Here is a 23,806-nt window from a genome sequence, read left to right as displayed (position 1 = left end):
AGCTGCCCTGCTGGTAGGAAGCAGCTATAAAGTGGGCTATAACTCCCATTAGGTGTCGCTCTGGAAAAATGTTTTGTTAGATAAAATAAAGCCATCGCCTGCTGGCAGAAAGCAGCGAGGTGGAGTTTAACAACCTCCGTCCAGATCCCTTGCTGAGTAGGCTGCTCCTGAATCACTTTCTCTTCTTCCTTTCCAGAGAGCGACCATGGGCCGGAACACAAGCAGGGGAACCAGTTTCTGCCCAAAGCGGCTGGGGCCTTGGCCAAAGGTTACTCCCGGAACAGCCCGGATGACGGGGCCCGTTGCTCCATGGCGGAGAACGATGCCAGCAGCCCGGAAACAAGCTACAAGGATGAGGAGATGTCGGAAGGAGCTGGGGCGAGCGACGCCGAGAGTAGGCGCAGGGGGCCCCGGAGTAAACGGATCAAGCTGGAGTTCCAGCCGGACAGCCCCCCCCGGGAGGCCTCGCTCGTCAGCACCGAGGAGTCGGACAGCGGCAGCGAGGAGGAGCCTGATCTCCCGCCCCAGCCGGTGGCGCTGGAGAGGAGGGTGAACGGGTACAATATGGCGGCAGGGCGGAACGCGGGGCCGAGCCGGCCCTGCACATCAGAGTTCGCCTCCGTCATCCAGACCCAGAGGAGCTACCCGCCGAAAGCCAGCGCGGCGCTCAGCATTAAGACGGAGCAGAGCCAGGCTCCCAAGTACGACAAGGCCGCCCTGTGGACCTACCCCTCTGCCCGGGATGCCCTCCACGAGGGACCCCCCTACACTGTGAGCAAAGCACTTAACCTGGAGAAGCCCATTCTGAGGCAAGCCACTTCGCACCTGTACGTCTCCATCCCGGACTCTGTCCTCACCCCTCCCGAGATGGACAGCAGTGGGGGCCTGGCCAAGACCCCCTTCAGCACCTCTCCCCGGGCTATGCTGCCGGCCCCCTCAGCTGAAACGCTCTCCCCCCCGCTCTCAGGCTCACCGTGCGAGGAAAGGGCCACGTCGACGCCCTTCGCCCCCCTGGTCTATCCTGGCGAGATGGAGGCTCTCCAGCGGTTCCACGCGGGGAACGTGGTCCTCCCGCTGGTGCACCAGCTTGGCGGGCACCATGGCATCGCCAGCACCACAGGCTCCCAGAGCCTCTACACCACCAGCACTATCCGATACGCCCCGGCCGACGTGACCCTGGCGGTGCCTGGCAGCGTGCTGCCTGCCTCCCACGCAATCAACCTCATGGACATCGGCAGCGCGGAGTCCAAGACCTCCATGGAACTCATGTACCACCACATCCAGCGGCTCAACATGGTGGCGCCGTTTGGGAACTCAGCCAGCGCCACCGGTTTGGCGCAGATTTCAGGCACCGCGGGGGGCGTTTTCACGGCCGCCGAATCCTTGTTCTCTACGCTGCCCTTCTCCGTGGCCAGCGGCGGCATCCACAGCCTGTCAGCCGCAGAGCGCAAAGAGGACTAAGCCAAGCGGCTGCCCTGAAGGCGTCTCGCTAGACACGCCACCCTGAACTGTCTCTGCACTGAGCTCTGCGCTGAAGTCCGTGCTCCTTTGAAACTCATCTCGTGGGCTCACGACCGCATGAGCTGCTGGATGTTTCAAGCAGGGGAAAAAAATCTTTATTCTGGAATCAATCCTCATGTCTCATTCCCCTCCCCCCCTCCCTGACTAAATCACAGCACAAATCAGTATTCTGCTCCCTGCTTCATAGCTTTACCCTTCCGGGCCAGATGCTCCTGTTACATTGGTGTAAATCCAAAGCAGGTCCATGAGTTACTCCAGATTTACACCAGAGAACAGAATCTGCACTTTTAAAATCTTCCCCTTTGTGGAAAAGCCAGAATCACAGCAAGCATCAGCTCACCCCCCATTTCCTGATTTATCTCTTTAAAAGCAGGAGGAGCTTCCTTCCCTTCTTTGCCTTTTCTCCCATTAATGCATAATGGTGCATGGGAAGAAAGGATGCTTTGCCCTCGTGACATGGTCCGATTTCCGTCGAAAGATGGAGCTAGGCTGATTTACAGCAGTAGAGGATCTGGCCCCTAGTACTTTTCCAGCTTCAAAATGCTGTAGAAACGTTAATCAATCCTTACTGCCAGGCACTTATTATGGAGCTGAAGATCAGCCCGATTTTTTGAAGCTGGGGGCCACATTCTGTTCCCCTTCTGACACAGGGGTAAAATCTGGAGTGATTCCATGGTAACTGAGAGCAGAACAGGGTTTGGGGAAGCCAAGACCCCGAGAGAGCAACGTAAATTGGAGCAAACGGATGCAGCTTCCTTGGAAATCTGTGGGGTAAATGCAGTGGGAGGGCACAAGGAGCAAAGTGAGTTGCTTATTCTGTTCGGCAGGGAAGGCAAAATGAGGTGACTTACACCCTCTCCACAGCTGCTTTAATGTGTAAGACAACGTGCCCATCCCTCATCACCTCCTCTTTATCTTACCGCCTCCAGGTGGCTGCTTCTCTTACGCCTCCCAACCCTGTTGGCCTCGTCGGCGTGTAAGTTTCAGTCGTGTCCCAGCCGCACATAGCTCCGGGTCAGACTAATTGGCCACTTATGCCTGTTTTCTGACCCACGGAGCAGTTTGGCCCCATGCTCTGTAAGGGCTAACTAGGCTTAAGTGCTTTTCCCTGCAGATTATTAACAAAATAAAGAGAGTGCTTTGCTCTTGGGGAGTGGGCGACGGGGGATGGATCACTTGGTGATCGCCTCTTCTGTTCATTCCCTCTGGGGCACCTGGCCTTGGCCGCTGTCAGAAGACGGGATACTGGGCTAGATGGACCTTTGGTCTGACCGAGTACGGCCGTTCTTATGTTCTTTGGCCAGGCATTCTGCTACCCCGCTCTGTGCCAGCAGCAAACTTCCTTTTATTCCTCCCTAGGAGGAGGGGGGATTGGTAAAAGAGGCTTCTCCCCCAACGCCGCTGGGTGTTTTTCTCCTATTCAAGGAAGGATGAATGGAAGCTGGATACAAAGAAAAGGGTTTCCAGGTTGCTCTGGCAGCTTGGCTGGAGAGTTCCTGTTCTTCTCTTTACGATCATCTTCACTGCAGGGCCTTTTTCCTAAGAGGGGGTGAGCTTCCAGTGGCTTCAGCACTTGGTCCTGAATCAAACACTAGCTGGGCTCAGCTGAAATCCAGCCCGCACAGCTGCAAATTGCATTTGCTTTTAAGCTACAGCAAGAGCATTTGAACCCAAGCTAGAGCAAGAGCATTTGCACTCACCTTTCTCTCAAGTGTTGCTTAAGACACACGATAAGCGCTTCAATGGTCATTTGACCAGTGTGTGTAAGAACAACGGACAATCTGTGATTAGGGCTTCCACCCACAGTCCAGTCCCCCTGATTCCTCTATTTATTTATCCAAAGGGGAACAACTTCAAGAGGAGAATCTGAGAGCCCATCAGGATCTCTCATTGGTTAGGGCACACCTAAAAGCTGGGAGACCCCTGTTCAAATCCTCTCTCACCATCTGGCCTCCCACACCCTGGTGAGTGTTCTGACCACTGAGTTAAAATCTATGAAGCGGGCAGCATCACCTTCTTCTCTGGCCAGATTCGAATAGAACCCAAGCAGGAGGTGTGCTCGGAGCATGCCCACTGGCTCAGGACTCGCAAGCAAACGCCTGTCTTCCTCAGGTGTGTAGATCATGCTGGGGCCTGCGCATGAGATAGACAGCCAGATGCCTTGAATGAGGCATTGTGCATATGCCCAGAGGCAGAAACTTGGGTACCCGGGAACATTTAGGCACTGAGTTTAAGCAACTACACGGTTATGTCAAGCAGGGGGGGTTGTGGAGTGGGATGGTGCCCGAATCAGAGATTTAGATGCCTAAACGCCTTTGTGAATCTGGGAGTGACAGCCCTGCCAGCTGAAGTCTAATCACAAGCAGAGGCGGTACAGCAGAGGCAGCGTTGGCTCCCTATTTCTCACATTGTCCCCTGCCACGGTGCCTCACCCCTGCCCTGGTCAGCCCCCCCACTAGGGATGAGGACAAGTTCCATTTCTGTGGTCTCTGCAATCCATGGCTTTTGCACTGAGATTGCCAAGAGGGAGAACTGCAGTGGGGCCAACTAGGAACTAAATTAAGATCAACTAATTTCCCAGATCACTGCACTCCAGCGAGCATTGTTCATGGTCACACGGGGCTGGATTTGAACCAGTGACTAGTCTGACAGGCTGGCATTGTACTACAGAGCTTCTTCCCAGCAGTCCACTCCCTCCCCATGCAAACACAGCACTTCAACTGAATGATCCAACAAAAACAAGCCCTCAGGGTGGGGCCAGAGCCACCTCTGAACCCCTTCCTTCCCGCAAGCTAGGAGAACAAAAGGATACAAAGAGACAACTCCATTGGCTGCACTTAAAAAGGTAAACGGATGTCATGACTTTTAGCACTTATTAAAAAAAGAGAGAGATTTGTATAATTGTTAAACAAAACCCAACCCCACCCCCAAACAGTAGCGCTTGTATGCCATGTTCTTTTTCTGTAATTTTTGCTGAAGGATCTCTGTTTTTTTAATTTTTTCATTCCCATTCGTCCGATGAAGGTAGCTTCCATCGTTGACTGGGTGTTGTCATTGTGGCTGCTTTCTGCAGTCCAGGATTTCAATGAAAATAAAATTTAAAAAAATAAAAAATAAATAAGGAATCAACTTGTTTCTCCCCTTTTGGATTAATGAGAAGAAAGCATGAAACGAATGAAATGCCAGGGAACAGCAGCAGAACGTGTCAGGTGAGCAATATGAACAGCACCCCAGCAAGACACAGGGCCTAGGGGGGATGGAAACCCATCGTGAACCACCAAGGATTTGATTGTCAAAGGTGCTGGCACCCACAACTGTTGCCAGTTCCAATGGGAGTTGTGAGTGCATGACCTCTGAAAATCAGGCTATTTGCTTGCAAACATGCCTTAAATTGGGGAGTGGGTTTCAGTTTGGTATCAGGGAATTCAGACACACATTCACCCCTGCCTCTATAGTAGAGGCCCAGAATCTGTCAGTCAACAGCCCACTATCTGTGAAGAAGCACCCACTGTATTTTTAATGATGACTGGATCGGATGGGTATTTGCTAGCAGATTTAAAGGAGAATGGAAGTGATTTTCACAACAGCAAAACTCACTTTGTCCGACTTTCCAAAGCTGTGCTTCAGAATACCTGAAAAGGTTTCAGACTGACAGGAATTGGGCAGATGGATGGTCCCTACTTTAATCCCTCTCACAGGAAATGCAGCTGGACAGTGCATTAAAAACAAGGCCTTCAGAGATATAGCCCTGGACTCAACAGCGCTTCTGAGATAAGTTATAAAAGCCCCCTCACATTTTTGGGTCTAGGAAAGAGAGCAGCAGAACCTTCCACGGCTCTTTGCATTTTCTGTTCCGTTCTTGCTCCATCTCTTACTGCTTACACTCTCCTTTGTCATTAGATTTCATGCAGGCATGGCATTTAAAGAAATAAAATAATTATTAGTCAGTTATGTTTCACATTCAATCATCTGCTTAGAGGCTTTCATATTCGACGGCAGTTTTCTTCTGTAGATCTGGGTAAGTATTCTCCCTTTCAGATGAGGAAACTGACTTGGCCACAGACCCAGACAGTGTCAGAGCAGGGGATAAAACCCCGGAATACCAAAACAAGCCCATCCCTTACACTTAGCACTAGACTATAAGCCTTCCCAGAGCTGAAAACATAACCGAGGATTTAATCCCTTGCTTAATCACTAGACCATGCTTCATGAATAACCACCATCCGACATTGCTTCATCTTGCTCAAGTACATCAGTGTAGGCAAGAGTTGCACTCAAACTCAATGGGAGGAAATTTTATGTGATGTTAGTGTAAACTTCTACAAACTTTATTGTGCCAGCTGCTGCATCCGTCATAGAAAGCAGCTATCAGAGGGTGGGCTGGTTGTGAAAGATTCATGTAGAAATTGCTTCAAAATAATGAGGACTGGCAGCATTTGCAAATCCCAGGGTAGTTAGAGGGCTCATCTAATCTCTTGGGCATCGTTCCTCTTGGGTATTTCAAAAGGTGCTAGTCAAATGAGCTGAACAGCAGGTACCATAGGGAAATAGGGCAGAGTTTATAAACTGGAGAAAAAAGTTTTCACAATAGCTATTAGTGAAAGTGCCAGACTGACAGTCCTATATGATTTATTCACAACACACACAACATGCCAGCATGGTGCTTTAACAGACAAGTCCCTGCCTCAAAAAGTTTACAGCATAATTTAAACAGGTGGACAACTAATAAGGAAAAAAGGCAGATGCCTCAGAAAGGGAAGAGAGCTAATCGTCATTAGAAAGGCCAGGCAAAAGCAGCAGGTCAGATGGAGAGATCAGCAAGACAGTGAAACCCTCACGAGAGATGCTACAGCAGTGCAAAGCAGATTAAGTACACCGCCGAGGCTGCAGCACAGGAAAATGGTCCAGGTATGTTTTGCATTAGTTACGAAAACTGCCATTAACGCATTCCATCTGCTCAACTCCTCACCTTCCGGAAGCCCGTAATGCCAAATGCTCTGAAGGTCATTTACATCAATTGCTAATGCCTGGAGCGGAGTCATTTCCAGTGCACACCCCTTGGGGACATTGCCTTTGCGAACTATGCGTTGCCCAGAGAGGCTTTAAATCAACGGGTTGCCACCTCTGGTTTGAAAAATAGCCAACGTGTCTTTATCACCTGGCTTTCACAAGCGTCATTTCCTGGAGGCCGAGAGATGGGGCCAAATTCTGCTATATCAAACTAGTGTAAAGCTGGAATAATTCCATAAGGTCCTCTTAGTATTTATTCCACACACATGAGGTGCTAGGATACCAACTGCAAGACTTTCTAATTCAGAGAGAGACTAATATTGTCCTCCATTATTCCTACAAAGTAAGAAGATTTTGTTGGAGGGATGTCAGGAGACTATAAAAAGCCTCACACCTAATTATCTGCACAGGCTTTGCATCTTTCGGCTGGGGGTTTTAGAGCACTTTGTAAAAGCTGCTATCCCTGGTGTTGTGTTGGGAAAATACTTGCATTGCAGTGCCTGGAGATTCTGACCCTAAAGCCAACATAACCAGCCCCCTGGGAGATCCTCCCAGCATAGACGCATCCAATAGGGCAGAACTGGTAGAGAGGTTTCTACACCACACCACACCCCATTGGTGTAGAAGGCATGGCCAGGATTTCTCTATCTGATGTTTTGCGAGCACATCAGCACTTTGGAGCTGCGGCCAGCCAGCGTAACTCAGAATGCCAGTAAAAGTTACATCTGGCACAGAGGCAGCCCATGGAGCAAGGAAGTATAAAGTGTGTTCTCCAGAGTCAAGGATCCAGGCCCTTGATTTTGTTTCCTGCCTTGCAGGATGGATCAAGCCTCCAGATCACAACGTCGTGAAGTTTCAAATGAACAACGTGGCAAATGATTGTTCAGACCAGTGAAAACCAACCATTGGAAGAAATGAAAGTAATAATGTTTGGGGAAGGGGAACAGATGCAGTCACAACCGGGTGAGGTTTCTAATTGGTTGCATCACATTTCCCTCCCTTTATTTGCACTGATAGGTGGCCTTACTTCTAGCTATTCACAGGGTCATTTCCACCCACATGTATTCAGCTACCTGAATAACGTAGCTGAAGTCAACGTACTTAGACCTATTCACCGCAGCGTCTCCACTGTGGTGAGTCGACTCCTGCCGCTCCCCCGTCGACTCTGCCTGCGCCTCTCGCGGCAGCGGAGTACAGGAGTTGACGGGAGAGTGCTCAGGGGTCAATTTATCGCGTCTAGACTAGACACGATAAATCGACCCCCGCTGGATCAATCGCTGCCCGCCAATCCGGCGGGTAGTGTAGACATACCCTAAGTAAACAGTTTTATAGATCAAAAATAAATACTTTGCCTATCCTTAACTCCTCCCACTGGAGGATCTCAAGTATGCTCTACAAACCTTATACCCAAGAAGTAGGCAATTATATTCCATTTTAGAGATAACTAAACTGAGGCAAAGAGCAATACGTGACCTGAGCAAAGCAGCAGCAAGGGTAGGACTGGAACCGTACTCTCTTAACTCCCAGTCTTACGCTTCCCGGATTGGTGCTTGTGGAGTTCAACAGCAATTTAAAAAAAAGCTACAACTGTTCCTCTCTCAAAGCAACAGCAGAGAAAGGGCAGCACACATGAGGGCCTGATCCTGTAGCCCTTATGGAAACAAAATTCATGGAAATCAATGGAAGTTTAACCTGCATAACAACGTAATCAGGCCCTTTCTGCAAGTGGCTATGGGGAGGGTGAGAAAGCAGAGTAATCCTAGAGTGTACATTTCATTCAGACACAGGAAGAGAGCAGTTTTGTTTTGTTTTGATGTTTTTAATACAAACATTAACTGACCTGGATGTAAAATGGGCTCAAGAGGCACAGTGAGTAACCTCAATGTGATGTGCTAACTTTACAACGTACGCCAGGGCAGCAGGATCGAGCTCCATGGGATACTGTTGCGATTCAACATTTCTAGGGAGCATCAGCTAAATTTGGCTTAAAATTTCCAGCTTCTGCATACCTGGCAGAACAGACATGGGATGTATGTGGGAGACGGGAGCACAGGATCTCAATGGACAGCCAGCTTTTTAAAAGCATCAGAGATGCATTTTGACAGCAATGCAAGCTCCCAGCTGGGAAGCCGTCCCACCAATCCATCTGCTACCAAAGCAGGGTCTCCTGCAGCCATGTTTCTGTTCGATGATCCAATTTTTCTAGTGCTAATTCCCACTGCCAATCTGGAAAATGTTAAATAAATATAAAGCAGCCACCACAGTGTCTTATTTACAATAAAGCTGCCCTTTCTTCGTGCCCTTGGGCACTGAGCAGGACAGCCCATGGGCGCTGTATCTATTGCATTAAAACTCAGTCCACTGAGCGCGCTGGAGAACATTCTAAATGACCATCATGAAAGCAGCAAAATTCCCCAGGACCCTGGTCTTTACTCATCCGACTTCCCATCATCCTTTTTTGTGTCCTGGCATTCATCACTACTGTCCTCCTGTATGATCTCAACCTCAAGGCGACCGATGTAGAGAGAGATGGCACACAGCCAGAACAGCGCCACCGTTGTGACCACTGTGCCGTTCAGCAGGGCCGTGGAGAAAGCAAGCATCATGGTGCGGCGGAGGAGGAAGAGGCTGACAAGGTAGGAGGCGCTGCCGTAAGAGACGCAAATCCCACCGAGAATGAAGAAACCTAGAGTAGAAACAGAGAATTAAATCCATCCATGCATCTGGAGCAGAGCCTGGTAAACCATCCATCTATGGGAAATATCTGAGCAGCCCAGTCTTTAATGTATTTATTCTCCTAACACCCCTGTGAAGTAGGGAAGTGCTAAGATCCCCATCTGCACGATAGGGTAAGGAGCACAGAGAGAATAAGTGACTTGGCCAAGGTCATTCAGGAAGTCTGTGGCAGAACAGGGAATTGAACTCGGGTCTCCCAAGTCCTAGCCTAGTGCCCTAACTTCTAGGCCATTCTGTCTCTTTATAATGGCCTCAGGGCCATGCTAGTTACAACAGGCACTGTGCATGACCGTTGCTGGCAGGGTTTCCCTGGCTAGCGTAGACATGGATTGACTGTGTTATAAAATTGTTCCAGACTCCCTAGGGGGGCATCTTAATAAATCCCCATTCACACAAGTCAAGCAAGATGTGCTAGAACACTGCAGGCAACAACTGTATTAAGCACAATTCTGCCAGTGCAGGTGATGCCAGAAAGTCTTCCCTATGATTTCTCCACTTTGAGTTCGGGTTTAAGGAAAACTGCCTTGTACATGTTGTTCTGAAGAGTTGTTTCTTGGGGGGGTAGGAAGGATGGCTAAAGCACATGACTGGGCCTCAGGATTCAGGGGTTTTCTTCCCAACTCTGCCACAAAGTTCCTCTGTGTTAGCCCCAAGCTGCAATGGTTGAGCTGCAAATACTGCAAGAAATCAAAATCCCAAATGGCTTTCATTGTAATCAAACAGATCAGGACAATTTTTAAAAACAGAACATGAGATAAAAGTTGGCCTGAACTTCCTGTCTTAAAGTCAAGAACTCTTCAACCGGATACAGCTCAACCATAAACACACAACTCTTCATAACATGAGGCAACTTACAAATACAATTCTTCTCTCTTCAGTTTTGAAGAACCATTGCACCACACTGTGGTGAACTTTAAAATAACCATACTCAACCAAAATTCTTTGCGACTGTCCCGTATTTCTCTTGCATTTCCTCTCCCTTCCCTGTAGTCTGTGTGCAGAAGAAAGCAGCGAGAGTTCTCCTCCTAGCTGATTCATCTATGTCCCAGTCAGCTATTTATGTCATCACATTACTTTCTTCGTAGGGAATTAGGAGGCTAAGTACTAGCATGTGGCATCAGTGAACAAATGAAACAAGACTAGATTAGAGGATCAGCACAAATACTTTGCAGTTGTATAGCACCTTTCAAAGGATCTCAAGTACTCTATGAAAACACACATACTCAGAGGAGGTGACTATATTATCCCCATTTTAAAGATGGACAAGCAGGCAAAGAGAAGGGAAGTGACCTACCCAAGAGCTCATTCAGCAAGTCTACAGCAGAACCAAGAAAAGATTTTTAAAAAGTCCTGACAGAGAACACCTGCCATACAGAGTAGGCAGTTCCGAGCTTGTGCCATGCTTTGGGATCCTCAAATCACAGTGCTAGGTAAGGTCACCGTGTCATTGACAAAGGGCTTTGAGTCAAAAGGTCATCACTAGTTTTTGTTGTGATCCTAGTGTGTATGTTTTACACACTGACAGCAGCCCCACCCTTCCAGCACACATGGCTATCAACACTGCATCTTGTCACGCAGTCACATGCCTCTAATAAATCTTTGGCACAAGTCCCATAAAACTGGTGAAATGAGGCAACTTTAATTTCCTCAAATGGGAGGCCTTCCGTGCAATATAACTGCCTCACAAGAGAAACACCATTTCTGTAAATGAGTAGATGGATGACCTCTGATATAAAGATCAAATCTGGTATTTTTTCCTCCATTGAGCGCACCAGACTTCAAGATTCTAGCCCAGTGGGAACAAGAACGTTACTTTCACAGTGTCACCCTATTACAGGCATCTGTATTACATATTCATCCTCCCCCCTCCGCCCCCCAATTTTACGTCACCGTCTAAATCTCATCTGAGGGCAGCTATATCTCCTTTTCTAAGGTCTAGGGTCCAGCACATTTATACACATTACAATTCATATCTTTCCAGGACATAAAGGTCAGTTTGCTGCCATTTTAGCATATCTGCTAGCGGCTTCCTCATTTTATAACAGCTTTCCTGGAGCAGAGAGTAAACACACACAGAAATTCAATAACCCAAGAGTTCAAACTCAGTAACTCCGAACAGCTGCAGCCTGTATGTATGATCCATACCTACCACATCTTTTCAATGGCTCTCTCAAAATGTATTACAATGGGGTATTATCACCATTTTACAGACTGAGAAATTAAGTGATATGGGGTTAAGTGAATTGTTCAAGGTTATTACCCAGGGATTCATGGGCTAAGCTGGACATTGGATCCATGCATGACTCTCAGACCTGTATGTGTTCTATAATCACTATTCAAAGGCCTTTTACAGACCATTTCATTGCTACAGCACTGGAGCCGTCTGGGTCTAGCACGGGGGTTGCAACCTTTCAGATGTGGTGTGCCAAGTCTTCATTTATTAACTCTAATTTAAGGTTTCGCGTGCCAGTCATATATTTTAATGTTTTTAGAAGGTCTCTTTCTATAAGTCTATAATATACATCCAAACTACTGTTGTATGTAAAGTAAATAAGGTTTTTAAAATATTTCAGAAGCTTCATTTAAAATTAAATTAAAATGCACAGCCCCCTGGAGCGGTGGCCAGGACCCAGGCAGTGTGAGTGCCATTGAAAATCAGCTTGCATGCCATCTTTGCCACGCGTGCCATAGGTTGCCTACCCCTGGTCTAGCACGTAAATATGCCCTAAGGCAATTTCAAGATGCCTATTAACTTCTTCGAATAGACTATTATAATCATAAAAGCCATTATAGTCTATTGGCTAAAGATCTATCCAGACAATACATTTGTAGGAGCTTTATAAAAAATGATTAATAGATTCTAAGGCCAGAAGGAACCACTGGTCATCTATCTAGTCTGACCTGTGCTATGCAGGTGGTTATAAACCTTCCCTGATCTTAGAGGTATAGAAAACAGCTGCTAGAGCCATGTGGTTCAAAGTGTTTTATGAAAGTGACTAATTCTGTACACACTGGACTGGACTGCTTCACCCATAATTGACATGTGGCCATCTCTGGGCTTAGCAATTGTTTGACAGGGCATAAGTGAACTGACCTTAGTTACAAAAATCAACATTTCAGTGGTCGGTTAACCTGGTGACAATAATACTTTTCATTGGTGCAGTGTCCAGTTCAAATTTCACCCTTGCTCATCTATAGCGTGCGTTACTTACCATAAGCTGCCTCTCGTCCCATGTCGCTCTGAACATAAGAAATTACTCCGACGCCGGTTGCCAGCAAGCCATTGCGAAACCAGGACAGGAAACCTGAGTAGAGAACAGGAGAAAGCTAGAGTTTCCTCTTCTTCAGCCATTTGTTATTTCGTTTATACTGCTACCTGTTGTGGCAGAGAGGATACGAGGAACCATTATGTCTGGGAAGCAAATTCTTTAAAAGATTAACTGTCCCAGCCTTGGGTTTTTGTATATAGCATGTTCACCCCTTTCAAATGCAGGACTCCACAGCATCCAACCTCCACATGGTCCTGTAGCGTCTCAAACCTCTGTCACACCCATAGGAAACTCTGAAAAATGTCTTTGAAAGACAATCTACCAGACCTAGGCAAGAAGGGCACCATGATTATTGCTCATCTTTAACGCAGGTTAAAATCTCCCTTAGGCCTCTAGTTCTGGCTTCATCCCATTAAAACTCACTTTTCCTTTTCAGTCTATCACCCTATCAAGTTAACAGGTAGCTGCATCACCTTGGGTTGCGATGTTTAAGTACGGCTTAGTATGGACAGCACTCAGGTGTGAATTTTCCAAGTCCCCGTGCTGCAGGATGCACCAATGAGGGGGTAGCTCTTCCTTTCAGATCAGTACTGATCAACATGCCACAGCATGGTGTAAGGGGAAACTGTACAGTAGAATAACGGTGATGGAAAGACGAGTGCTCTCCTCTTTGTCTCATTACTGACTTAGATGGCTCAACATGGTGAGAGGGGCTGTGCTATTTTTTAGATAAAACATAGAACCAGCGTCCTGGCTACCTGTACCAATTAAAATTCCTAAGCTGCATTTCACAAGCATCAGGAGGGGCAGCCCAACTGGGATAATTACATTTAGTCCCCCGTAGTGGATATGGGATTCTCTCTCACTTCCTGTCCCAAGTTGTGTGTTTTAGTGAAAAGGTGAAGTGACACCGTACGTAGATGACTGCACTGTTCTTTGGGATGAAAACAGGCATTAAAGCAGTAAAAGCTATTGCCATTAAGGTATTTAGTGTTAGTCAGTGACGGTGGATTTGATTTAAATTAAATTAATTTAAATCATGTTTTAAATCACTAGTCAGGAAGACTCGATTTAATCATGGATTTCTACATACAAGTGCATTCTTGTTGGTTCTTATAACCTTAATATATATTTTTCACAAAAGACGGTTACTCACCTGTAGTAACTGGTGTTCTTCGAGATGTGTTGCTCCAATCCATTCCAGTTAGGGAACTTTTAGCATGAGTGGCGCCGCCATGGCGCTGAATATATATCCCAGCCGGCCCGTCCGCTCCTCAGTTCCTTCTTGCGGCTACTCCGACAGTGGGGAAGGATGGGGGTTGGAGCAACACATCTCGAAGAACACCACTACAGGTGAGTAAGTTACTTTTCTTCTTCAGTGATTGCTCCAATGCATTCCAGTTAGGTGATTCCCAAGCCTTACCTAGGCGGTGGGGTCGGAGTGAGACGTGGCAGAGTGCAGTACCGGAGCCGAAGGCTGCATCGTCTCTTGATTGTTGCACCAACGCATAGTGTGCCGCGAAGGTGTGTACGGAGGACCAGGTGGCTGCCCTGCATATCTCCTGGAGCGGAATATGGGCCAGGAAGGCAGCCGAAGAGGCCTGAGCTGTGGTAGAGTGGGCCGTCAGTCGAGGCGGTGGTACTCGGCGAGATCGTAACACGCCCGGATACAAGCAATCCTCTGTGAGGCCGGTTCGCGCCTCATACGCTCCGCGATATAGGCGAGAGCCCTGCGGACGCCCAGGAGTGAAGCCGCTGCTCCGAGAGGAGGCGTGTGGCCTCGGGTAGAACACAGGAGGAAGATGTCCTGGTTTATATGGAAGGCAGGAAGGCCGGATGCGGTCGGAGCTGGACCTTGTCCGTGTGGAAGATCAGATAAGGAGGACCGACCGTCAAGGCACTGAGCTCGGAGACCGATGTTATCGCGACAAGGAAGGCCGTCTTCCACGAGAGATGGAGCAAGGAGCAAGATGCCAGAGGCTCAAACGGTGGACCCATGAGCTTGGCCAACACCAGGTTTAAGTCCCAGACCGGCGGGTGTCGGACGGTGGAAACATGCGGTCTAACCCCTGAGGAAGCGGGAGACCATATGGTTGGAAAATATGGAGCGTCCCTCAACCGGGGACTAAACGCAGATAAAGATGCCAGGTGAACCCTTAAGGAGGAGACCGCGAGGCCCTGCTCCTTAAGAGACCAAAGGTAGTCCAGGATAACCGGAACAGGGACGAAAGGGGTTGTGGCCTTTCTGGTCAGCTTCCATTTTGCTAGATAGGTGGACCGTTGACGGTTTCCTGCTCTCCGTCAGGACCCGCTGAACAGCCCGCGAGCAGGATTGCTCGGCGCAAGTCAACCAGTCAGGTACCAGGCTGTAAGATGCAGGAGCGGAGGTCCGGGTGGGTCTTGTGTGATAAGGTCCGCCACAACGGGAGAGGAATGGGTTCCCGGACGGACAGCTCGAGCAGCAGGGTGAACCAATGTTGCCTCGGCCAGGCCGGAGCAATCAGGATGAGACGGCCCTTGTCCCTCCGAAGCTTTAGGAGCACCCGATGAACGAGTGGGAACGGAGGGAAGGCGTAAAGGAGGTGATCCTTCCATGAGCACAGGAACGCATCCGACAGGGACCCGCGGGAGCGTCCCTGGAAGGAACAGAACCGGGTGCACTTCCTGTTGATCTCCGACGCAAAGAGGTCTAGTTGGGGAAAGCCCCACCTTCGAAGATCGTATGCAGCACGTCCGGCGAATGGACCACTCGTGTGCGAGGAAGGATCTGCTGAGGCGATCGGCTATTGTGTTCTGAGTGCCCGGAAGAAACGACGCTGGAGGTGAATGGAGCGGGCTATGCAAAAGTCCCACAGGCGGCGCCCGTGCAAAGCAGGGAGGAGCGTGCCCGCCCTGCTTGTTGACATAGAACATCGCGGATGTATTGTCCGTCATCACGGTGACACAGCGGCGCGGAGATGGGCCTCGAAGGCCTGACACGGCTCCCGTACATTGATGTGTAGGGCGAGCCCGAGGGGACCAGGTGCCTTGCGTGTGAACATCGCCTAGGTGCGCTCCCAACCCATGTCCGAGGCATCTGTGGTCAAGGTAATGGAGGGACACGGCGGGCGGAAAGGTACCCCTGCACAGACTACCTGAGGATCAGCCACCAATTGAGGGTGTCGAGAGGCCTCGGGACTGTGACAATCAAGTCCATGGGACGGTACACAGAGGCCAGCCACGCCTGGAGTGGGCGAAGGTGCAACCGGGCATAAGTTGTCACAAAAGTGCACGACGCCATGTGGCCTAGGAGGCGAAGGCAGGACCGGGCTGTCGCCGTGATGCAAGCCGCGAGTCAGGTACCGATTGGGCGGAAGATAGGCCCTGGCCAACTGGGAATCCAGGACCGCTCCGATAAACTCCACCCTTTGAGCTGGAGTTAGGGCAGACTTTTGAAGTTGATGAGCAGACCGAGCTCGAAACAGCGACAGGATATCGGTCACTTGGTGTGCTACCAGCTGGCGTGATGGACATCAACCAATGCGCCACCACCGCCATACACTTTGTGAACACTCGGGCGGTGGAAAGGCCAGCACTGCGAACTGGTAATGTCTGTCGCTCACCATGAAGCGGAGGTAGCGACGATGGGGGTAAAAGTGCGACATGGAAATAGGCGTCTCGCATGTCGAGGCGGCAAACCAGTCTCGGATCCAGGAGGGAATAATAGTCCCCAGGGATACCATGCGGAATTTGAGTTTTATCAGGTACCGGTTGAGCTTCCGGAGGTCCAGGATGGGACGGAGGCCTCTTGGCTTTGGGGATGAGGAAATAATGGGAATAGAAACCCTTGCCAGGCACCTCCTCTATGGCACCCAAGGTTAGGAGAGTCTCGATCTCTTGTTGAAGGACCTGCTCGTGAGCAGGGTCCCTGAAGAGGGATCGGGAGGGCGGAGGCGGTACCCTGACTGGACCGTAGACAGGACCCAGCTGTCCGATGTTAAAGCGGCCCATGCCGGGAGGAAATAAGAGAGGCGGTTCGAAAACAAAGGGTAGGATCCGATGGAGAGACTGAAGGGCGTCCCATCAAAACGCCTGCTTAGGCCCTTGGGGGCCTTAGCGGACGACTGGGACTGATTGCGCCTATTGCCTGATGGTTCACGGGCGGGTTGTTCCGGGCTGGCTGTTATGCGGTCGTCTGGCGCGTGGGTGAACGGCGGGGTGGCTGTCCACGAAGGGTTGCCGCTGTGTCGCGGGCGTGTGCATCCCCAGAGTCCGGATGGCTGACCGCGCCCCCCTAAGGGTTTGTATACGGGCGTCCGTCTTCTCTGAGAAAAGGCCGTGCGCTTCAAACGGCAAGTCCTGCAGAGAGTACTGTACCTCGGGGCCAAGGTGGAGGATTGGAGCCAGGAAATCCTCCGCATAGTGACGCCAGGCAGAGTGCGGGCTCCTGAGTCTGCTGAATCGAGCGCTGCCTGGATGGAGAGCGCCGCGCTTTTTTGCCCCTCGAGGAGGGCGGTGAACTACAAGATCTGCAAACTTGGAGAGGGAGAGCAGCATTTCGTAAGTGTATCGGGCCAGCAATGCCGATTGATTGGCTATGCGTAGCTGCAGGCCTCCAGCCGAGTAGATCTTCCGACCTAAGAGGTCCATCGATCATTTACCGACTTGCCAGATGGTATTGGCATTACGCTGAATTGTCGAAAATAAGGGCGCCCACCGGACTGGAGCCTCTGACCCTCAACTACCTCTGCAATCGGAGGTTAATGGATTGCGCGCTTTTAAGTCTATGGGTGGCGGGTCCGCTGTTGGGAGATGAGGCCGACGACAGGCCCTGGCCCGTAGGCTCTGGAGGTGGTTCGTCCACCAATGGGGCAGGGACGGCTCGGCTGGCTGCACCGGGTGGCTCCTGTTGTAGGTGATGGTGGGGCCCTACTAACAGTCGCTTCTGGCGCTCAGAACCCAGTCGAGTGGGCAAGGAGCCCCTGTGCTTCGTGCTGTGCCCAAGGGACCCAGAAACCCCACTGCTGTGGGCCAGGCTGGACCTGGGGTATCCGCTCTGAGGCCCGCTGCACTTCCACCCTGGGACACGACCGATGCTTGGCGTGACCACTGGGCCATGTCTGTTGTCAGCATGACGGGACCAACGGTCGGTGCGGGCTGGGGCGGGCGACCTGCGGCGCTTCTGTCGGGAAGCACTGCGGTTGGCGAGGTGTTGATCGGCGGAGCGAGGTCGCCGAGATGGTGAGGTGCCTGGGCGCTGCATCATGGCTGGCTTCAGCCTCTGTCAGCGCGCAGCTCCCCGCGCCTTAGAGTAAGTCTGGGCGCGGTCGGGAGTTCTGCCGGGAGCAGGGGTGGCTCAGCGGCTCTTGGCGCGCGAGCTGCGGAGCGCCGACTCCATCAGGATCTGCTTGAGCCTGGAGTCTCGCTCTTTCCTGGTCCGCGGTTTAAAGGCAGCACAAATTGGACACTTGTCCGATTCCCCAGACAGCGGAGGCAGGAATCGTGGACAAGCACGGCTTGAAACCCGGTGTCTGGGAAAAAGGAAGGAGGACCCCTCCTAATTCCTTAACTACTATTCTAACTAACCAACTATGAACTAACTAATAACTATATACAAGAAAACCGGAGAAACTGCTAGGGGTGTGGAGGACTAACAGAGCACTCCACAGTTCCAGCAAGAAGGAACTGAGGAGCGGACGGGCTGGGATATATATTCAGCGCCATGGCGTAACTGGAATGCATTGGAGCAATCACTCGAAGAAGAACTCATAGATAGACGTAGGTTTCATTTTTAGAAGGCCCACACTATACATTTTGCAAGTGATTTATTTTGAAAACTATTCAGATTAGTTTTACAGCTATATCAGAAAATTAATGATTGTTTGGTTATTTCATTTATCAAAGGTAACTGAAGCAGATATTTATGAAGTCACTGGGAGGTGAACTATCTCCATTTCAACAGGTTAATCACTAATATTTGGACGATTTTCTTGCCATGCTGTATTAGGAGGAGAACATCACCAGACAGACATTTAAATTGTTTTATTTAACTAAAACAACAATGTTATGTATTCTGGATGTTTTTCTTCAATAACAAACACAATATTTTAACAAAACAAGCATATGGATTTTTGAATTTAGTTAAACATTCACGTTTTTTAAAATCAGGTTTGTTTTTGTTAAAATTGTTTTGAACTAAAATAGTTAATGAAATATTTTAAAAAAATTAAATTGACTATGTCAGCCAGATCAACATGAGAAACTTAAGATATTGGCTTCTGCAGCTAACTCAGTCATTTTCACATTCATTTCCTGTTTGTTCATAATCTGGAAACGGAAAACAAGCTTTCCTGCTTTTTCAGGTCCCAAATGATGTCTCAATTTGGAATGAATTAGTCCAAAGGAAAAAAATATTCTTTCTACACCGGCAGAAGAAGCTACTTCTGTTAAAAGTGAGATTATCACTTCAACGGTCTCTGAATCCAAGTGCTTAAGTGACTTCCACCAGTTCACTGGTGTGACTTTCTTTAAAACATCATCAGCAAACACATTTCTTGAATGGTTCTTATTCCCAAACTGGGTCTCTTTTACGGCCTGCTGCCATTATAGGTTTTCCCTTCTAGTGAGAGACTGGTATGGTACATGTGGAATATGCTGCTCAAACAGTTTCACTTTTGTTTCTACTGCCTGTCCCTCCCGTCTCACATTTATCTCCAGGCTTCATCTCCTTGTCCAGATCTATTCCGACCCCAACAATCTTCTATTCATTGAACTTTTTGAAACTTTGCACTTTTAGAGAGAGAGAGAGAGAGAGAGAAAAGATTGATCTGTGTATGCAAATTTGCAGAGGGACAATAGGGTTGAGGTCTGTTATTTCTCACCTCAATAAATTACTGTATATACTTGTTCATAAGCCGAATATTTTTGGTAAAAAAGAGACATCAAAGAGCGGGGGTCGGCTTATAAGCAGGTCTACACCAAAATTTGATGATTTTAAACTCTATGGAATCATTGAATTGAATATCTAATACATTGTCGTTTTGTTTACCTGGAGCATCTGCAGGCATGGAGCCCCTCAGCTCCCTGTGACCGCGGTTTGCCGTTCCCAGCCAATGAGAGCTGTGGGAAGTGGCGCCACTTCCCGCAGTTCCCATTGGCTAGGAACGGCAAACCATGGCTACAGGGAGCTGAGGGGCTCCAGGTCTGCAGATGCTCCAGGTAAACAAAATGTTCCAACCCACCAGTGGCTTACCCTGATGGGCCGGGAGCCAAAATTTTCCAATCCGTGAAATACAAGGTCAGCTTATGAAAGGAACAGACAGTTTTTGCTATTTTTACCTATCCATTTTGGGGGGTCGCCTTATAAATGAACTGGCTAATGAACGAGTATATATGGTATTTATTTATTTATTTTAAAAACCGTTTTGCTGTTAACAAGCATGTTATCTCTGCAGACACAAATCCACAGTTTGAGAACTGCAAAACTAAGCATCTCTGATGGCATCTTCTAGACTGAGCACTGAGTCCCATTGGGTAGATAGAAAGATTAACTTAAATAATCTATGCAGAAACCCCTGGAACCCCATAAGATTGCATCCCTAATCCATGAACTATTGGAACTCATTTACAAAACTTTTCTTAAACATTACATTAATATATTGTCTCATTCTATAGAATTAGAATTTATAATCCCTATTCCATGATGAGATCTCTTTGAGCTATAACGTATCTTTAGATCGGTTTTTTTCCCAAAAAAGCATTTTATCAAAAAAATCTTATTTAAATAAGAAAATCCGATGTTTTTGATTATTTTTTTTTTAAATCAATGATTTTTATCCACCCTGGTCAGTGACTCTCTCTCTCTTTAACCAAAAGAAGACAATGTGTCAAGATGCCATCACACTGAGACAACCCAAGGTGCACGTCCACATCTAGAATACCACATTATGCCCTTTCAGCCCTTATGACAACCCCATCACTGCACTGTCCCCTACACCATCTTCCCACATGAACCATCTTCCCACCATGCTACTCCCAAGAGTTCCCTACCCCATTCCTGTCATCAGAGTACCTGCAACTCTGTGCTGTCCCCTCACCCACATGTTGCACTGTTCCATTCACCATCCCCAACAGAGCCTTGATACACCACACCAAGCCCTTAATCCACACTGTTCCTGCGTTACCCACCCTGTCCACACACCCCACATCATGTCTCAAGTGGCAGCAGCCCAGCCCCCACAATGCCTCAGGCCACATCATACCCGAAAATGGACTAGCTACCATCCCATGAGATCCCCTCCACTGTCCTGCCCTCACAGTACAATGACCCTCCTGTGCCCCCATCCTCACATCCTGTGCTGCCCCAAAGACCCTTATGTCCAGTCCTCATTATCCACATTGTCTCCTACCCTGGCCCCACTCCCTTACAGCCCCCCCACAACCTTCCTCCCCACTCCAACCCAACACCCCCACCACCAGAGGCCTCCTCCTTTGACCAGAGCACACCTCCCGTACAGCCCCCGCACCATGGGCCCCCATCCCCAACCATAGCCACTCCTCCCCTCCAGCTCCCCTCCTCACAGCCCCACCCCACCATGGACCCCTCCCCATTGGCTCCCTTCCTCCACCCTGCCCCCATGGACTCCTTCCCCCTCCCCATAGCCCCCCTTCCTCCCCATCATGTGCCCCTTCCACACAGCTCCCTCCCCCCATGGGCCCCTTCCCCCTCCCCACAGCCCCCCCTTCCTCCCCCACCATATGCCCCTGCCACACAGCCCCCTTCCCCATGGTCCCCTTCCCCACCCCACTTCCTCCCCAGCATGTGCCCCTTCCACACAGCCCCCTCCTCTCACAGCCCCCTTCCTCCCCACCATGTGCCCCTTCCACAGTCCCCTACCCCCATGGTCCCCTTCCCCACCCTACAGCCCCCTTCCTCCCCACCATGTGCCCCTTCCACACAGCCTCCCTCCCCTATGAGCCTCTTCCCCACCATGTGCCCCTGCCACACAGTCCCCTTCCCCACCCCCAGCATATGTCCCTTCCCTCTCGCCATAGCCCCCTTCCTCCCTACCATGGGCCCCTGTCCCCTCCCCATTGGCTCCCTTCCTCCACCCTGCCCCTACCATGGGACCCTTCCCCACTCTGCCCCGCCCCACCCTACAGGCCCTCGGCCGGGCCCCGCGCTGACCCGTCTCATGCGCCTTCCGGAGCAGCCAGGCGTCCGCCTTGTCCAGCTCCGAGACCGGGGGCGGCGCCGGGAGGAAGAGGCCCGGCTCGAGCTGCACCGGGGCCCTCGGGGGGGCCTGCGCCCGGCCGCCCCCCGCAGGAAGCGCCCGGCCGCCCGCCCCACAGCCCGCGCCCACCAGCCCATGGCGGAGTCTACCCGGTACCCGCAGCCCTGCCAAGGCCCCCGAAACCGGACGGGAAGGGAGTCCCAACGGGGATAGGTGGTCCGGGCTGTCACTCACAGCAGCACCACCCTCAAAGGGGCGGGAGCCCAGGAGGATAGGTCAGCGAGCCTGCCACTCGCAATAACCACGCCTCCTTCCGGCGGGAGCCGCCAATAGGATCGGTTGCCCAGCCCCTCAGTCGTGAGAATCGCAGCCCCACCCTCACGAGGGAGGAACCGGCATCTCCGGCGCTCGTGGGGGAGAATTGCATGCTGGGACGTGTAGTCTCCCCACCTGGCAGCGCAGCGGGTGGTGCGTTGCATGCCGGGAATAGTGGCTGGCGGAGGCTGACAGCTGTGGCCGGGGAACAGAGGAACCCCAAAGGAAGGTTCCGTGGCAGTTGAAGGGAACGCTGGCACTGGCGGTGGGAGGGGGCTGGGGTAGAATGCTGGGCCCCGAAGGTTCCGTGGCAGTTGGCAGGAACACTGGCACTGGGGGTGAGAGGGAGCTGGGGTGGAATGCTGGGCCCCGAAGGTTCCATGGCAGTTGGAAGGAACGCTGGCACTGGGGGTGAGAGGGGGCTGGGGTGGAATGCTGGGCCCTGAATGTTCCGTGGCAGTTGGCAGGAATGGTGGCACTGGGGGTGGGAGGGAGCTGGGGTAGAATGCTGGGCCCTGAATGTTCCGTGGCAGTTGGCAGGAACGCTGGCACTGGGGGTGAGAGGGGGCTGGGGTAGAATGCTGGGCCCTGAATGTTCCGTGGCAGTTGGCAGGAACGCTGGCACTGGAGGTGGGAGGGACCTGGGGTGGAATGCTGGGCCCCGAATGTTCCGTGGCAGTTGGAAGGAACACTGGCACTGGGGGTGGGAGGGAGCTGGGGTAGAATGCTGGGCCCCGAAGGTTCCGTGGCAGTTGGAGGGAACAGATTTGAAAGTATCTTCTCCCCTTATTGGTCCTTTTGGTCAGGTGCCAAGATCTTTCTTACTTCTTTACAAATAAAAATTAGAATCTTTACAGGATTTTTTACCTTTTTAGGCTACGCTTGCTGCTCAGCTCATGACAGGCCCCTTCCCCCCCTCTCCCCTCCCCCCAAAGCCATGGTCCGCCACCTGCCCCCCCCAGTTGGGGGGACAGACAGACTAAGGGGGGGTGTGAAGTTAAAGGTTTGTTGACTGGCAGCACCCAGCACAGCAAAAAAAAATTGTTCCAGTTCCCCTTTGGTTTGGCCTTTAGCCTTTAGGAAGCCAGACTTTCTCCTTGACCTCTGGAATGCCATTTCACAGCATAGCATGAGGATGATCACCTTCTGAGCAAAATGCAATTTGCAAAAAGCTTTCCATGAAACAGACCTAAAGAATGGCTCAGCATCACTGCCCAGGAGATGCATCAATACCAAACTCACTCCAGCACTACATTACCAAGGGGGGGAGGGGAAGGAGAACTCAGCTCCAGGACTTCTTATGTAAGGCCGACACTACATGGATGGATACTGCAACAGGCCAGCGTTCCTGGGGCCAACCAGCCCAGGTTGATTATCAGATCCTGATGAGAAGAGACCATGTGATTATAAAAGTCGGTCAGCAGCACAGTTAGGAAGGAGGGCTGCAGAAGGAAGGATGTGGTCCTGGGACTAGTGCTGGACGAAAGAGATGGGTGTAGAATGAAAGGAGTCTGGGCCCCCGTAGCCTGGGTTAGCCAGGAAAATAGCTTGTTTTGTGTTCCTTGGGAAGTCCTTTTATTGACAAGACATGGGCAGCAGCCTGCCAGATACCGCAGACATAGCGTACCCTTTGGGTTGGATAGACAGGCCGATTTCAATTAGATTCACTCAGTAAGGGTATGTCTACACTGCGGTAGACATCCATGCCCTAGCATGCTTGGGCTAGCCCCCTGAATCCAGTGT

General features: G+C 50.4%; 2 protein-coding genes across 2 annotated transcripts in view; one reads left to right on the top strand and one right to left on the bottom strand.

Moving 5' to 3' along the window:
• The window catches only part of NPAS1 (neuronal PAS domain protein 1), a 96,110-nt gene extending 91,615 nt beyond the window's left edge, over positions 1 to 4,495 (top strand). Inside the window, exon 12 of the mRNA XM_039511042.1 lies at positions 197 to 4,495. Coding sequence (XP_039366976.1) covers positions 197 to 1,461 — 1,265 coding nt within the window. The 3' untranslated portion in view covers positions 1,462 to 4,495. The remainder of the gene's footprint in view (positions 1 to 196) is intronic.
• A 4,442-nt stretch (positions 4,496 to 8,937) lies between these two features.
• On the bottom strand, positions 8,938 to 23,683 carry TMEM160 (transmembrane protein 160). Its single transcript, XM_039510889.1, has 4 exons — positions 23,675 to 23,683; positions 21,703 to 21,994; positions 12,480 to 12,572; positions 8,938 to 9,217 (listed from the first exon to the last, which is right to left on the bottom strand). Exons 1-4 carry the CDS (start codon positions 23,681 to 23,683, stop codon positions 8,961 to 8,963), a joined length of 651 nt encoding a protein of 216 aa, XP_039366823.1. The 3' UTR covers positions 8,938 to 8,960.
• Between the last annotated feature and the right edge of the window lie 123 nt (positions 23,684 to 23,806).

This window comes from Mauremys reevesii, linkage group 22 (assembly GCF_016161935.1).
Source record: "Mauremys reevesii isolate NIE-2019 linkage group 22, ASM1616193v1, whole genome shotgun sequence".
NCBI lineage: Eukaryota > Metazoa > Chordata > Testudines > Geoemydidae > Mauremys > Mauremys reevesii.
This window is presented reverse-complemented; position numbering and strand designations above follow the sequence as displayed.

What these genes read in the sequence shown, in the direction of transcription:
- TMEM160 (XM_039510889.1), bottom strand. An exon ending in CCGGAAGGCGCATGAGACGG is followed by an intron (nt 12,573 to 21,702) that starts GTCAGCGCGGGG and finishes TTCTCTACTCAG; the next exon opens with GTTTCCTGTCCTGGTTTCGC. An exon ending in GGGACGAGAGGCAGCTTATG is followed by an intron (nt 9,218 to 12,479) that starts GTAAGTAACGCA and finishes TTTCTACTCTAG; the next exon opens with GTTTCTTCATTCTCGGTGGG.